A 12,567-nucleotide genomic window follows, 5' to 3' on the forward strand; every position below is an offset into this window, starting at 1 on the left:
AAGTCTCATGTGCATAATGGGCGAGCCATACCCTATGTATTATACTTCACACTATGGACCAAAAACAGTGCAATTTTCTTTCTGTCTCTATCACTTCTGGCTAATGAAAGCTTTGTTACATACAGTACCTTGACACTACAGGAGAGACTACTATCCACTTATTAACTATCTACATGTGTCAACTGCGTTTCTTTTAACCATCTTAATACTATCTGCAATTTGTGTTCTATTTGCATCACCCATTGTATTCACGCACCAAATATTAGGGTGAGTGACTTCTGGGAGTTGCAGGGATAAAGAAGTTCCTCAAAACTTGATCTTGTACTTGTTTTGGGGACTACTGGCCACTTCGCCTTTAGGCTATTTCGGCCTCTGACTGCAAGAGGCTTGCAGTCACTCTAAGTCCGAGTGCTTTGAAATTCCGTATTCAGCGCATATTTGTGAGGGAGCAGCACCTTTTTCTATTTTTTCAATCACCTTTAACTTTTCGTTCACTGATAAGGTTTTTGGCTTAACCATCTCACCAGCCTTACAGACACCAAACACTTTCTGAGGGGCCCTGGTTATTGGCTACTTTTTCAATAATAATGCAAAAATATATATGCTATATCAGCCTATAGCATAATCATGTTACTGGCAATATCAAATAAGTTTAAAAATAAAGTTCAACACGTCTAAATGGCAATAAAAAACACAATAGACGGAGTGAGTGAGTAGAATTGATGCTATAATGGGCGACGCTAATTTATGACTGAGCGAGTGATGCATCTCCCTTTGTTTACAAGAGTGTGTGGCGTGGGTGGATCACAAGGTCTGTCCACCTTGGCTTATGGTGGACATGTCATCTTACAACAAATTATATCCACTTTTTTTGGGGTAGTGGGGGGGATAATTTTGTCTGGCTTAAGAGGGGGTCTGCCTTTATGGGGCCCACCTTAGCGAGGTTTTACTGAATCTCAAAATGTCAGATTAGCACTTACGCCCTTACTTTAAGTGACACCTCAATTGATCACAAATCTGTTAATGGCTAAGAGTCCCTTACCACACTCATTCTTATGAGTTGGGGGTAGAAACACATGGTGAGGTGAGAGAAGTCCAAGGGTGAGATCCCTATACAATACAGTAAGTCAGCGTTTAACGTCGTTTCAGTACTGCGTCGCTAAACTTTGGAGACCAAAAACTTGTTTAACGTCCCGGTGATCAGACACTACTTCGTTATGCGTCCTCACGGACTACGGCGCATCATCCCCATCGTCTGGGGAGGCTCGCACGTGTGAGCAAGTGAAAGATAAATGCCTACTTGGCAACGTGATCTAGCCAAGCCAATGTGACAATTCAAACAGTACCGCAAAATTACAAAACTTCATGTGACGTGAACCAAAGCCTATGGGTTAATCCCACTGGTTCTCCGTAACTGCCCTACCAAATATATTTTGTTGTAAATAAACTTTAAATGTCACAGCCGACTGGACCAACACATTAGAAAGATTAGTGCCTGTTTCTAGATTTGATCCAGCTGCTACATTCACTTTTCCAATAACATATGACTCTTTAGTAAGACTATTATCATACCTCCTTTAAGGAAGTCTCGACCAATGGATTTTCAATTAATGAACAAAAAAAATATTATTTTAATAAATAATTAATGTATAATAGTAAGGACACTGTTGTTCTATTTCAGAAAAATATCAATCAAACAAATAGCGAATTAACACTAAACAAGGGATATCGGTATTCCTAAAATATATTTTCCTTTTTTCTCATACAGAAATAAAGGTGACAATGTACCTGCTGCTGATGTCACGGTAGAATTTTGCACCCCAGTTTTCACGGCATGTTCTTGGTGATGCTGTGATCGCTGCTGTGCCTTGAACTGTTCCCAGTCAGCAAGAAGCTGCCTGCGACGAGTACTTACAGCAGCCCGCTCAACGGCATAATCTTGCAGTAGAACATCAGCGCGCACCCACACTGCCTCTGCTACTGCTAGAGTACGGTGAAGTGATGCTAAGCACCCCATGACGTCATCCCCTCCAGTTGAACCGCTTAGCTGATTAAAAATATAAATAAAAAGTAAAACAAATTTTGATGGTAAATGAAGACACAAAACCTGAGTAAAAAAACACCCATAATTGATACAAGAAGTTTAATTCCAATAATAAAATTAAATTTGATCTATTAATCTATAACAAAATGACTCATTTCCCAGCCAAAATTTATCTTCCAAATTTCCATCTCTTTCATTTTGCCTTCACTCTATTTTGTAATATTAAGTTTTACTAAATATCACTGAAGCTACACTTTGTTGATTTTCCATACTTTCCCTCCATATCATCAAACATTCCCAGACAGTACGTATGTATGATGTTATGCAGCAGTCATGTTCTCTGATGTACACACTGCCCAAGTGTACAGTATAGCTAACTGGCAGGGGTTCTCAAACTTTTTCTCACCAGGTGTCCCCTGAGTTATCAGACCATCAACCCGTACCCCCATTACTGAGACACTGAATATAGAATAGTACTACATTAACACTAATTTATTATAGAATGGCAGTGTTACAACATATTTGGTGATTGGAGAGATGCTACTTTCCATATAGTAAATATAACATTAAATATATATCACCTCATGAATTAAATCTGGTGAAATTAGTATATCTTTATTGATTTTTGCCAGCCCTCAATATACCCCCTGGAAACCTTCCTACGTACCCTTGGGGGTTTGCGCATCCCAGTTTAAGAACCCCCGGGTAAAAGATTTTGAGGTAGCATCAACACCTGAAGGACAAACTAGGTAATCAACTCTAAAAACCTACACAGTAAGGTCCCTTTTAATGAATGACTTGGGTGGTTGAAAAAGTGCTCATAGGTGAATTCTTGCTAACTGGCATCCATTTTCCTATAAGATCCCATATTAAAAGCCAAGATATATTCCAGCCCAAAACTTTTTCAACCCAAAACCTGTTTTAACCCTTTCGTCAGCCGATGACGCTATTTGCATCAATTAAGTGGACCATAAGAGGTGATATGTCTCCCACGACTCTCACACTGGAGCATAAGATATTAGCTTTCCGCACTCATTTTCAGCCATCTTATATCATTTATACAGCTATATTGTTCTTTTATCACTTAGTCACAGATAGTTTATCTTTATAACTGAAAAATAAAGGCATAATTTTACCAATAAATGAAAATAAACAGAAGAAAAAATCACAGCATTTTGGATTTGTATTATCAGCTCGTCTTCGGGTGAAATTTGGACCACACATGCTGCCAGTGAAAGAGTTAATTTGTGATGCAAGCCAGTCTTAAGAATTTTTTCCCCCAAATTTAACCTTACAATATTATACTTGCATAGTGATGTGATAGTGGTAACTGTACATATACAGTCTTTAGTCATCAGAGTTGAAGTACAATACTGCTTGTGTAAGCTTACCATTGTTGGTATAAGAAATAAGTTGTGAGAGCATATAACAGGTTCCATCACCCTCACTGATGCAGCATGTCTATCACCAGGTACAAACACTACTGCCTCCTGCCTCATGCATTAAAGACTTTTCTGTGCAATATTGGGTCATTCTGCCACTTTGAAATTCAGTACCAGCTGACTCAACCATGAACTCAAGGGAGAAGGAAGGGTATCCAAGCTACCTGGCTACAGCTCTGTCACTAAATAGAATTTCAAGATCAATCTCCTAATTATGGTATCTGCCTTTTAGCCAGGTAGCTATTGGAATTAAAGGAAACTGAACAAGAGGGAGGAGGTGGTGCCATAAAAAGCTCCAAGATTTGATAGACATGACCCATAAAAGTTAATCCTCTCTTTATTTGCCACTTACAGTATTACAGACCGGAGTGTACGACAGTGAGCAACACCACTTTTGATAGCTCTTAAATATACCCCAGCTAGCCATGTTGCTCATATGGACCAAGAGTCATCATAGGCTTGGCACCCATCTCAGTAATGCTCACTTGCTTCCAAGAAGGCAGGGCTTAAAGCATAATTAAATCAAAAGGTTACCCACCATCTCTTCCAATTAAGCAAAATTTATACATAATGGAACAAGTGAGTACCCATTTTGTACAAAGTTAAACAATAACTGGCAGTGCAAGTGGATGGCAAAAGTTTTATTTTACCACAAATTCCTCTGTTCCAGACAATCTTATGAATGACAAGCTAGGTAAGTGATGTACTAAGATAAAAAAAAATTTGGGAGCAAGAAATTTGAACTTCAATCATCTCTGGCAAACTTTAACTAAAGAATCAACATTTATTAATAATAAATATGAATGACTATATCTCCTTCATCCATGCATGCAAATATAGTACACACACTAAAAGCTTTTTAACAATAAAAAAACAAAGCATAGCAATCCTTACAAGATATACCGTAATAACCAATAACCTAAAAAAAATCACATGCCTTGACAGTAAACAGGATCTTATTTGACAACTTGAATACCTGGAAATGATAATGTAGTTTAACTGTTAAATAATATTCCAGTCAATCCCAGTTGACTTAGAAATTTTATGCATAACAATAATTTTTACGCACCTTCTGTTTGCATATCTGTGCATAGTCCTGTATATCGGGATCAGTGAGAATGGTTGAGTGGAAGATGTGCATGTTGACTGTCACCCAGTTGAGTTTAAATCGGCTCAGGTGCTCAGAATCTAAGCGCTCCAGAGCTGGGTGAAGCGCTTCACACACACTCATCACCCACTGATATGAGTCACACACACCTAAAATTGTTGGAATACAACATAAGTTATGGATACCAAACACTTTCCTAGGGGCCATGGTTATTGTTTAATTTTTCAATAATAATGCAAAACATTTGAATGCTACTTCAGCCTACGGTGAATGTACTAAATGTATAAAAATGATTAATAATGACATTAAAAAAACACCAAAAATACAGTATACAGTACCATATTTTACGGTAGGGAGTATTTAGGGGATTTTTTTGTGTGTATTTTCCACCTGTAGCCATAGTTTTCTTAAAATAATATACAGTACAGTATACAGGACCAGGAAATGTGAGGAATAAATCAAAATAATACCAACAAAACACTGTATTGCCAAATCAGTAAATAAAAGCCAAATGAAAGTTCAACACAGCCGCCATTTGCATATTACCCTACACTCTGAGCTCTCCTCCCGTTACGTATTTGCCCTTAGGACAATAATTTATTTTATTTATTTTAATATTTTTTCACAATATGTATGTAGGATGGTGTGTGCAGGTAACTGAGTTAAAAAACAACCATAACACCACAGCCTGGCCCAGTAGCCTGGTGGTTACAGTTATGAGTTTAACCTGGCTACAATGCCATGCTTAATCACTATTATATCAGTAAACACTAATACAGTATATGGCAGGGAGGGAGGGAGGACAGATACAACTGCAGACAACGCTTTAACTTGTGGCCACTCACTCGCTCCTGTTGCCAGGCATATGATCGAAATACGTTTGAGAGAAATACACATCTTGTAGTCTAATTTGAAAATGGTGACGGGCACAGTGATAAATTATATAAACCATGCACAGTATTTACCTATAACATAATAAAAAACATTGTATGTTGGAGGAAATACGACAATAAGAAATACTGTAGTGTAATCAGCAATGAAACAACATCACCGGGAGGCACACCAGGACTTGTGATATACTACATGATCAATCGACAGTCTGGGCCTCACCTCTGATATCCGTTCAAAATACATCATGTTAATAATCACTTACAGTTTTTATATACATCCATTATTCTAATAATTTTTTCTTCATCAGTTCTTATAGGTCAAGTAAAATGTTTTCCTAGAACAAACTGGTGTTTGTGAAATATTCCTTTAAGAGTAAAAGGGAACATGACAAGCTGGAAGTTGCCAGCTACTGTCAGTGTCTTGTCAAAACTTACAGCAGATTCTCGACAGACATCAAAATCACAACAAAGTCAAAGCATCTCCCAACGGGTGTAGGGGGTTACAGGTTGCTGCTGACCCTGCATCTGGAAAAACTGAGTTGAGTTACGCGCTGTGAACTGTTGATGCAATGCCAAGTGGTGGTGAGTCCCAGCCCTCGGCTCGCAGTTAACTACAACTTGGATTGTTAAATATTTGTAAATACCCAAGCAGCAAGATAAATCCATTCAAGACTGCAAAACAAGAAGTCTATCCTAATTTAACTGTTGAAAACAGAGTCAACTGGAAGATATCCCAACAGAATGAGATGTGACTGGAAACTGAGGTATTAAGCTAACTCCCCATTTTCAAACCTGCAAAGAACTAAGCACACACACAGGAGGCGAGGACACCTAACTCTCAGCCTGTCAGTTGACACCTTAAACATTCTTTCTTGATAAGGAGCTGTAGCTAACTAAGTTGGGAGAGATACTATTTATAGTTCTCTGGTTGTTGCAGAATTTCTGGAATAAAATCTCAGTCACAGAAGTTAAAGGGTCCTAGAAACCCTGGGGCACAGTCAATAAATCTGTTGATACAAAACATGAGTAATCAAATCCATGTCCTCCATGAGAGTAAATCATGTCATTAAACTACCCATCAGCCACAGGCAATAGAGGAGCTCTTTGATGACACATAGGTCATAAAATACCCCTATCTACTACTTGTCTCAAGTGGCTTACCCTGAATGAAAGTAGTTGCCTCTTCCGGGGAAGGGTTGTCATTAATTGTTGCTAGGAGTCGCACCTTCAATTCAATGCACAGCTCATGAGCTAAGTGACTGATGCGCATGTACAACTGATGTGCATCATGGGTCACCAACCTGAGAAAAAAATATTATTTTTCACTTCAGTTCTTCATAAAATATGAGAGAATAAGCTAACAAAGTGTATATATATATATATATATATATATATATATATATATATATATATATATATATATATATATATATATATATATACACAGTACAGTGTGTGTATGTTGTGTTGTCAATAGTAAGAGAAACAATTGAGACCCTTCAATTTTGTGTAAATGAGGTAAAAAGTCAGCTCAGCAACCTGGGACTTGGTCACATATGGCAGCAGGGTCTACCATTAGACAACACATTGCTTTTCACTAAATTTATTTTTGATCTACACATAATAAACACCTAATACAACCGTATAGAGTACCTGTACATACCTGTGTAGTATTTAAGAGCTTAAATATTATTTTTTGCAGAATTTTATTTATTTTTTATCCTTAATTTATGGTACACCATAATACTAAAGACTGCTATTCACAAAAATTCTACATTTGCAGGTGTCCCAGGAGCCTATCTCTTATGCAAGTTGAGGTGCTAGTGTACTGAAAACCATGAAATCACCTCGTTGGATGACTGTGCTATTAATGTAAGATTTTGATACAGTATATAGATCAAGAATTGAAGGATCACACCACAGTAATCCATGTGTGAAAACTACTGACCTGAACCCTCACTGGTGAATGAGTCCACCTGTACCAGCAGTTAGATACACTGGATGAGAGAGTACTATTGTGCTTCTGGCTTAAACATTACTTGAGAGGATAGTGTTCCCTACCATTAAGCAACTAAGCATAAGCTTGTAAAGTGGGCTCTGCATACACCCACTCATTGCTAAATCTCACCAGACCACTAACTCATTCCCTAAGCTAAAAAGTGGCACTAATATCAATCTTCCATTCATAAGTAGGTGAACGTAGCAGTGGTATTTATAGACATAATAGAAACATTAAAACTTACCATTTGTTGGCAATATTCTATAAAATATGTAAAGACATTAGTAATATTCCACTAAAGACAACTAAGTAAATTATAGTTATAAATGAACACTTATCAATCTTTAAACTATAAATCAATCAATAGAAAATGACTTGACATTTACATGTTAGCAAGAGCCTTGATGCGGTTTAAAGAGGGTCTTGAACGATGAGCAGACCCCTGGATGGACTGAGGGATCATAGAACGGTGAAGCTGGCGTAAGGAAGACCGCAGCTCTGCCCACACCCCCACCATCACATTACCACCCTCCTCCACAGCTTGCATTCTGATGTAATGAAAAAAGGTGAACCATTATTTCAATACACAAGTTAATTTGTACAAATACTTGAAATTTAAAAAATATGAATAAATACTCTACCTACATGACTCAGTATGGTATGTATCTTTTCTTTTAATAACACATCTTTCTTTCTCTTAACACCTATTCAGTACATGTATAAGGTAAATCTAGTAAAACATGAAATCAAGTTTTTAAAATATGAGCTGAACAAATACTGTACCTTTCAATTCACTCCAGAAAGTCAAAAATGAGTTATGAGAATCTGGCCACAGTATACACCATCTTATTTATCTGCCTACTGTTTTTATTGACTTATATGACATAAACTTCCTACAAAAAATATACAATACGGTATCACCACACAATTCTGGGAATCCCTCCTTCAACACTTTCCTCACACAAAATTCCCTGAACACTTTTTGGTTTAGCTTATCTTATCATGACCAGGATATACTTATGGCTCACAAAATCCATAAAACTATCTCTGTAAGAGACAAGCCTCAAGAAATATATGTACAGCAAGTGACACATCAATCAATATGCAGTACAGTATGGGGAAACTTCAGGATGCATGCAAATACAGAAAAGCTATCAAATCATAAATACCCTGTATTACATAAAACCATGAATAACAGGGAAAATTACAGTAATCCCCAAAGATACAAGCCATATTTTCTTTACAAATTACAGGATTGTACAGCAACAGTAATGCTGTACAGCAATCACTTGCCAAGTATGGGTTTACCATCTGCAGTTCCAAGTATGGCATCCATTTTTTATATAGCTATCGTACAATGTTTTAACAACCACAGCACACAGCTTTAGTACCATATCCACAAAATTCCATGACCATTGCAGGAGACTTCTAGCCCAGCGGGGAGGGACTGTAGGGCAGCTAGGATCCCATCACCAGCCTCTTAAGGCTGTGGCTGAAGCGTAAAGAGGTATATACTATACATGAGTGAGCTCACAGACTCCTCCCACCCTTACTCTTTCTCACAGTGGTGCTCACCCCCACAAACATCTCTGTGATGCGACTCTAAATGAACTTGTAAAATTTTTTTTTTTGCCCTGCAATATGACATCAAAGTATAAGCTTTGTGATGTAAGTGGTGCTATTCTACAAAGTGTGGGGAAAGTAATGAGAATGAAAGAGAATGAGAAAACTGTGGGAAGTCAGTATAAGCAAACCATGTGACCATGGTAAAATACTGTACTGTACCCCTAATAGAGTACAGTACATTGTCACTGAAACAGCTCATAATGAAGATGGGTAACACTAACATGAGAGGCCTGTTCTGGAAGAGGATGCCTACATGAAGCTTCATCTCTAAAGACAAAAGATGTGGCATCACGGGGGCCAGTCCATTACACTGTTCTTTAGGGTTTCTAACACCTGTACAGTGTACTGAAAAGTATTTTTATACAGTACATTTTTTTATTAGTTACACTCAGCACAGTAAATAAGGTACCACACTCATTTTTTACCCCTGGCTGTATATTTCACAACTTTAGTTACATCTCTCAGGAGTCATTTCTCCTAAACCAGTGGTTCTCAACCTGGGGGCCATGGCCCCCAAGGGAGCCACGGCGAGCTGTTATAAATTGTACGTTTCCAAATAATGTTGGGAATCTGAATTAAACAAAACTTGTATTACTTATTTTGACTTGGCAGAAGAGAATTTTCATTCTTTTTTGGTCATTTTGTTTAATCATAACGACAATACAATTTTAATATTTACATACTCTGGTGCTAATTTTTTATATTTTTTTTTACGGATTATTTAAGATTTCACAGGTCCAGTCCCTGTCTGTGTGACAAGCGCTGGACCGAGCTGCTGAACTGACTTGTTCAGTACGTGTCCTTGTGTCATCTCTTTGCAAGTAGTGATAGGACCGAATGATCTCAGTCTGGCCTGGGATACCATCACGAAAACAGTGGTGTATTGTCTCTGAACCATATATTGTGTTTGAGCTTGACTCAAGCATAATATACTCCATAATTGGTGTTACTTATTTTGTTTCATAATTCATGTGGTCGCTGCTTTACGTGAGTGAAATATTTGTACACTTCCTTTATTAATTATTTCCTTATTTATTGGTGCCATTGTTGTTCATGCTCATTCTTTACTTATATAATCCTACTATTTTTAGTGCTAAATTAGTATGACTCACTATTCTTCTCATTCTTCCAAGTTGGGCAGTGCTTGTCAAAGGAGGCGTGTTCTTGCTTACAGGAAGTGCACTTCAGCTTGCTAGCTTGAGTGTGAATGTTTACCTGTGTGCATGTTTGTGTATGACTGTATGTGTGCTTTATGTGTGAGTGCATGGGCGTGTTATGTATGTGAATGTGTGTGTGTGTTTGCCATTCTAACTCTTGTCCTATTTATCTGTCCTTCTTTATCATTCTTTAGTCTTTATCACTTGTCTGTTTGTCTGTTCTGGGAGAAAAATGAAGGAGGCCACGAGGATGTTGAAAATTCCTCAAGGGGGGAATGGTGTGAAAAAAGGTTGAGAACCACTGGGTTAAACCTTTATTTCCTATTAGACAAAACCCCTGCCAACCATGACCTTTTCCAACTGGGAGAATTAAAAAATGCAACATCTGCAGTTGACAATGGATCATTTAAATTTGAGCCTGGATAGAATTTCCCAGAAGGACAAATATTACATGGTGAAATTCAATGCTTTTAAGATTTAATTTCATCCTATTGTTCTTCTAAAACTCACTATTTCCCATCCAATTTGATGGCTCAAAATTCATCCAATAAATAGCTATGCTTTGAATCAACCTGACCTCTCCCCCATAATGTTAACCCCATTACTCCAATACAGTAGTTAATCTGCCTCCCAAAACTGGGAGTTTTGTTTAGTTTTCAATGATTAATTTCTTCAGAGAAACTACTTCAATCACACACATGATTGATTCATCCCACCACAGACTATAACCAGGTACAGTACAATACATACCAGGTACTCTTATATCTGAGGGGGCTCTAGCTCCACTAACTTACTATACAGAGTTGAGTCTAAAGCAACTCATCCTCTTAATTCTCCACTTCTAACTTCTAAGTTGAGCACACTCTCCTTTTACCACATTGTTGGTTCCCTCTCCCTATTCTATAAATACTGTATTACTGTAGCTACTTTTGTTTCTGCTTCCAAGAGTTGGCTGCATCTGTCCCCCACCAGACACACACCCAGCTGAAGAGGTCACACAGTACTCAACATGCCACTGTGTCACATAGTACAGTACTATGTGGCTGTTAGCAACTCAAGGGTGATCAGTGTAACACCTGCTTCCTTCTTTTAACTGCTAAATATTAGAATTCTTTACCATCTCACATTTTTCTTTTTAATTTTTCCCCATAAAAGGCCTGAAATCAATGGAAACAACTGTCTGTGACTGGAACCTTGCTTATTAAAAAAAAATTATATATATATATATATATATATATATATATATATATATATATATATATATATATATATATATATATATATATATATATATATATATATATATATATATATATATATATATATATATATATATATATATATATATATATATATATTAGTTCTGCTATAACGCGATAATTGTGTTCTTGTAAAATATCGTGTTATAGAAAATCGCGTAATAGAAATAACAGGGCTTATGGAGAAAATAGGGTTAGGTGCAGTTTACTCGAAATCGAAAAAATTTAGTAGTTAGCCTAACACAAAGGATAGCACAGTCTAAATAAATGTTACATTCATATCTAATAATGAAATCATACAGTAAATTTAACACTTTACCTTGAAAAAATATGAATGTAACTTGATGGGGGAGAAGGGTGATTTTGAGGTTGATAACATCAAGCTTCTCTTCAAGTGTTATATCCTTTCTTTTACGATAATCACCGGGAATTCTATCATCAGAATGCTTTTTGGAGATATTCTTCTTTACCATATTCACAGTTAATACCACAAAATTGGAGAAATAGTAAGCAAAAATCGCGTTATAGCAAACAAGCGATCGCGTTATACAAATATTGTTCCGAATTCATAAATCGCGTTAGAGCAAATTAGCGTTATCAAAACACGCGTTATAGCAGAACTCATGTATATATATATATATATATATATATATATATATATATATATATATATATATATATATATATATATATATATATATATATATATATATATATATATATATATATATATAATGCCCTGTAATAATAAATAAATACTGGAAAATTAATAATAAAATAATAATGATACTGTAGTAGCTAATGCAGGTAATATTGTAATACTGTACCTGTATTAACAAATTATCCCGTCATCTTATTTTTAGCAAAGCCAACAACCAGGCAGCTCTTGTAAGAGAGGATGTTTTATTCTTTTAACTCATACAGGGACAGTCAATCACCCTTCCCTCCCCACCACTCTGTCATGAGGGGAACTTACTGCAACAGTTGCCCTTGGGGTAGCCCTTAAACAATTGAGCCATGTGTGTCTAATTAACATACCTAT

The 12,567-nt window shown here is 36.7% G+C and overlaps 1 protein-coding gene across 4 annotated transcripts in view; it reads right to left on the bottom strand.

Annotated features, from left to right (window-relative positions):
- Window positions 1-12,567, bottom strand: part of LOC121859263 (PHD finger protein rhinoceros-like) — a 58,584-nt gene that overhangs the window by 39,310 nt on the left and 6,707 nt on the right. For all 4 annotated transcript variants that reach the window (XM_042356017.1, XM_042356020.1, XM_042356019.1 and 1 more), the window contains exons 2-5: window positions 7,870-8,031; window positions 6,646-6,785; window positions 4,556-4,743; window positions 1,789-2,047 (exon numbers count right to left, since the gene is read on the bottom strand). In XM_042356017.1, coding sequence (XP_042211951.1) covers window positions 1,789-2,047; window positions 4,556-4,743; window positions 6,646-6,785; window positions 7,870-8,031 — 749 coding nt within the window. The remainder of the gene's footprint in view (window positions 1-1,788; window positions 2,048-4,555; window positions 4,744-6,645; window positions 6,786-7,869; window positions 8,032-12,567) is intronic.

Source organism: Homarus americanus, unplaced genomic scaffold, assembly GCF_018991925.1.
Source record: "Homarus americanus isolate GMGI-L3 unplaced genomic scaffold, GMGI_Hamer_2.0 scaffold36188, whole genome shotgun sequence".
NCBI classification, from domain to species: Eukaryota; Metazoa; Arthropoda; class Malacostraca; order Decapoda; family Nephropidae; genus Homarus; species Homarus americanus.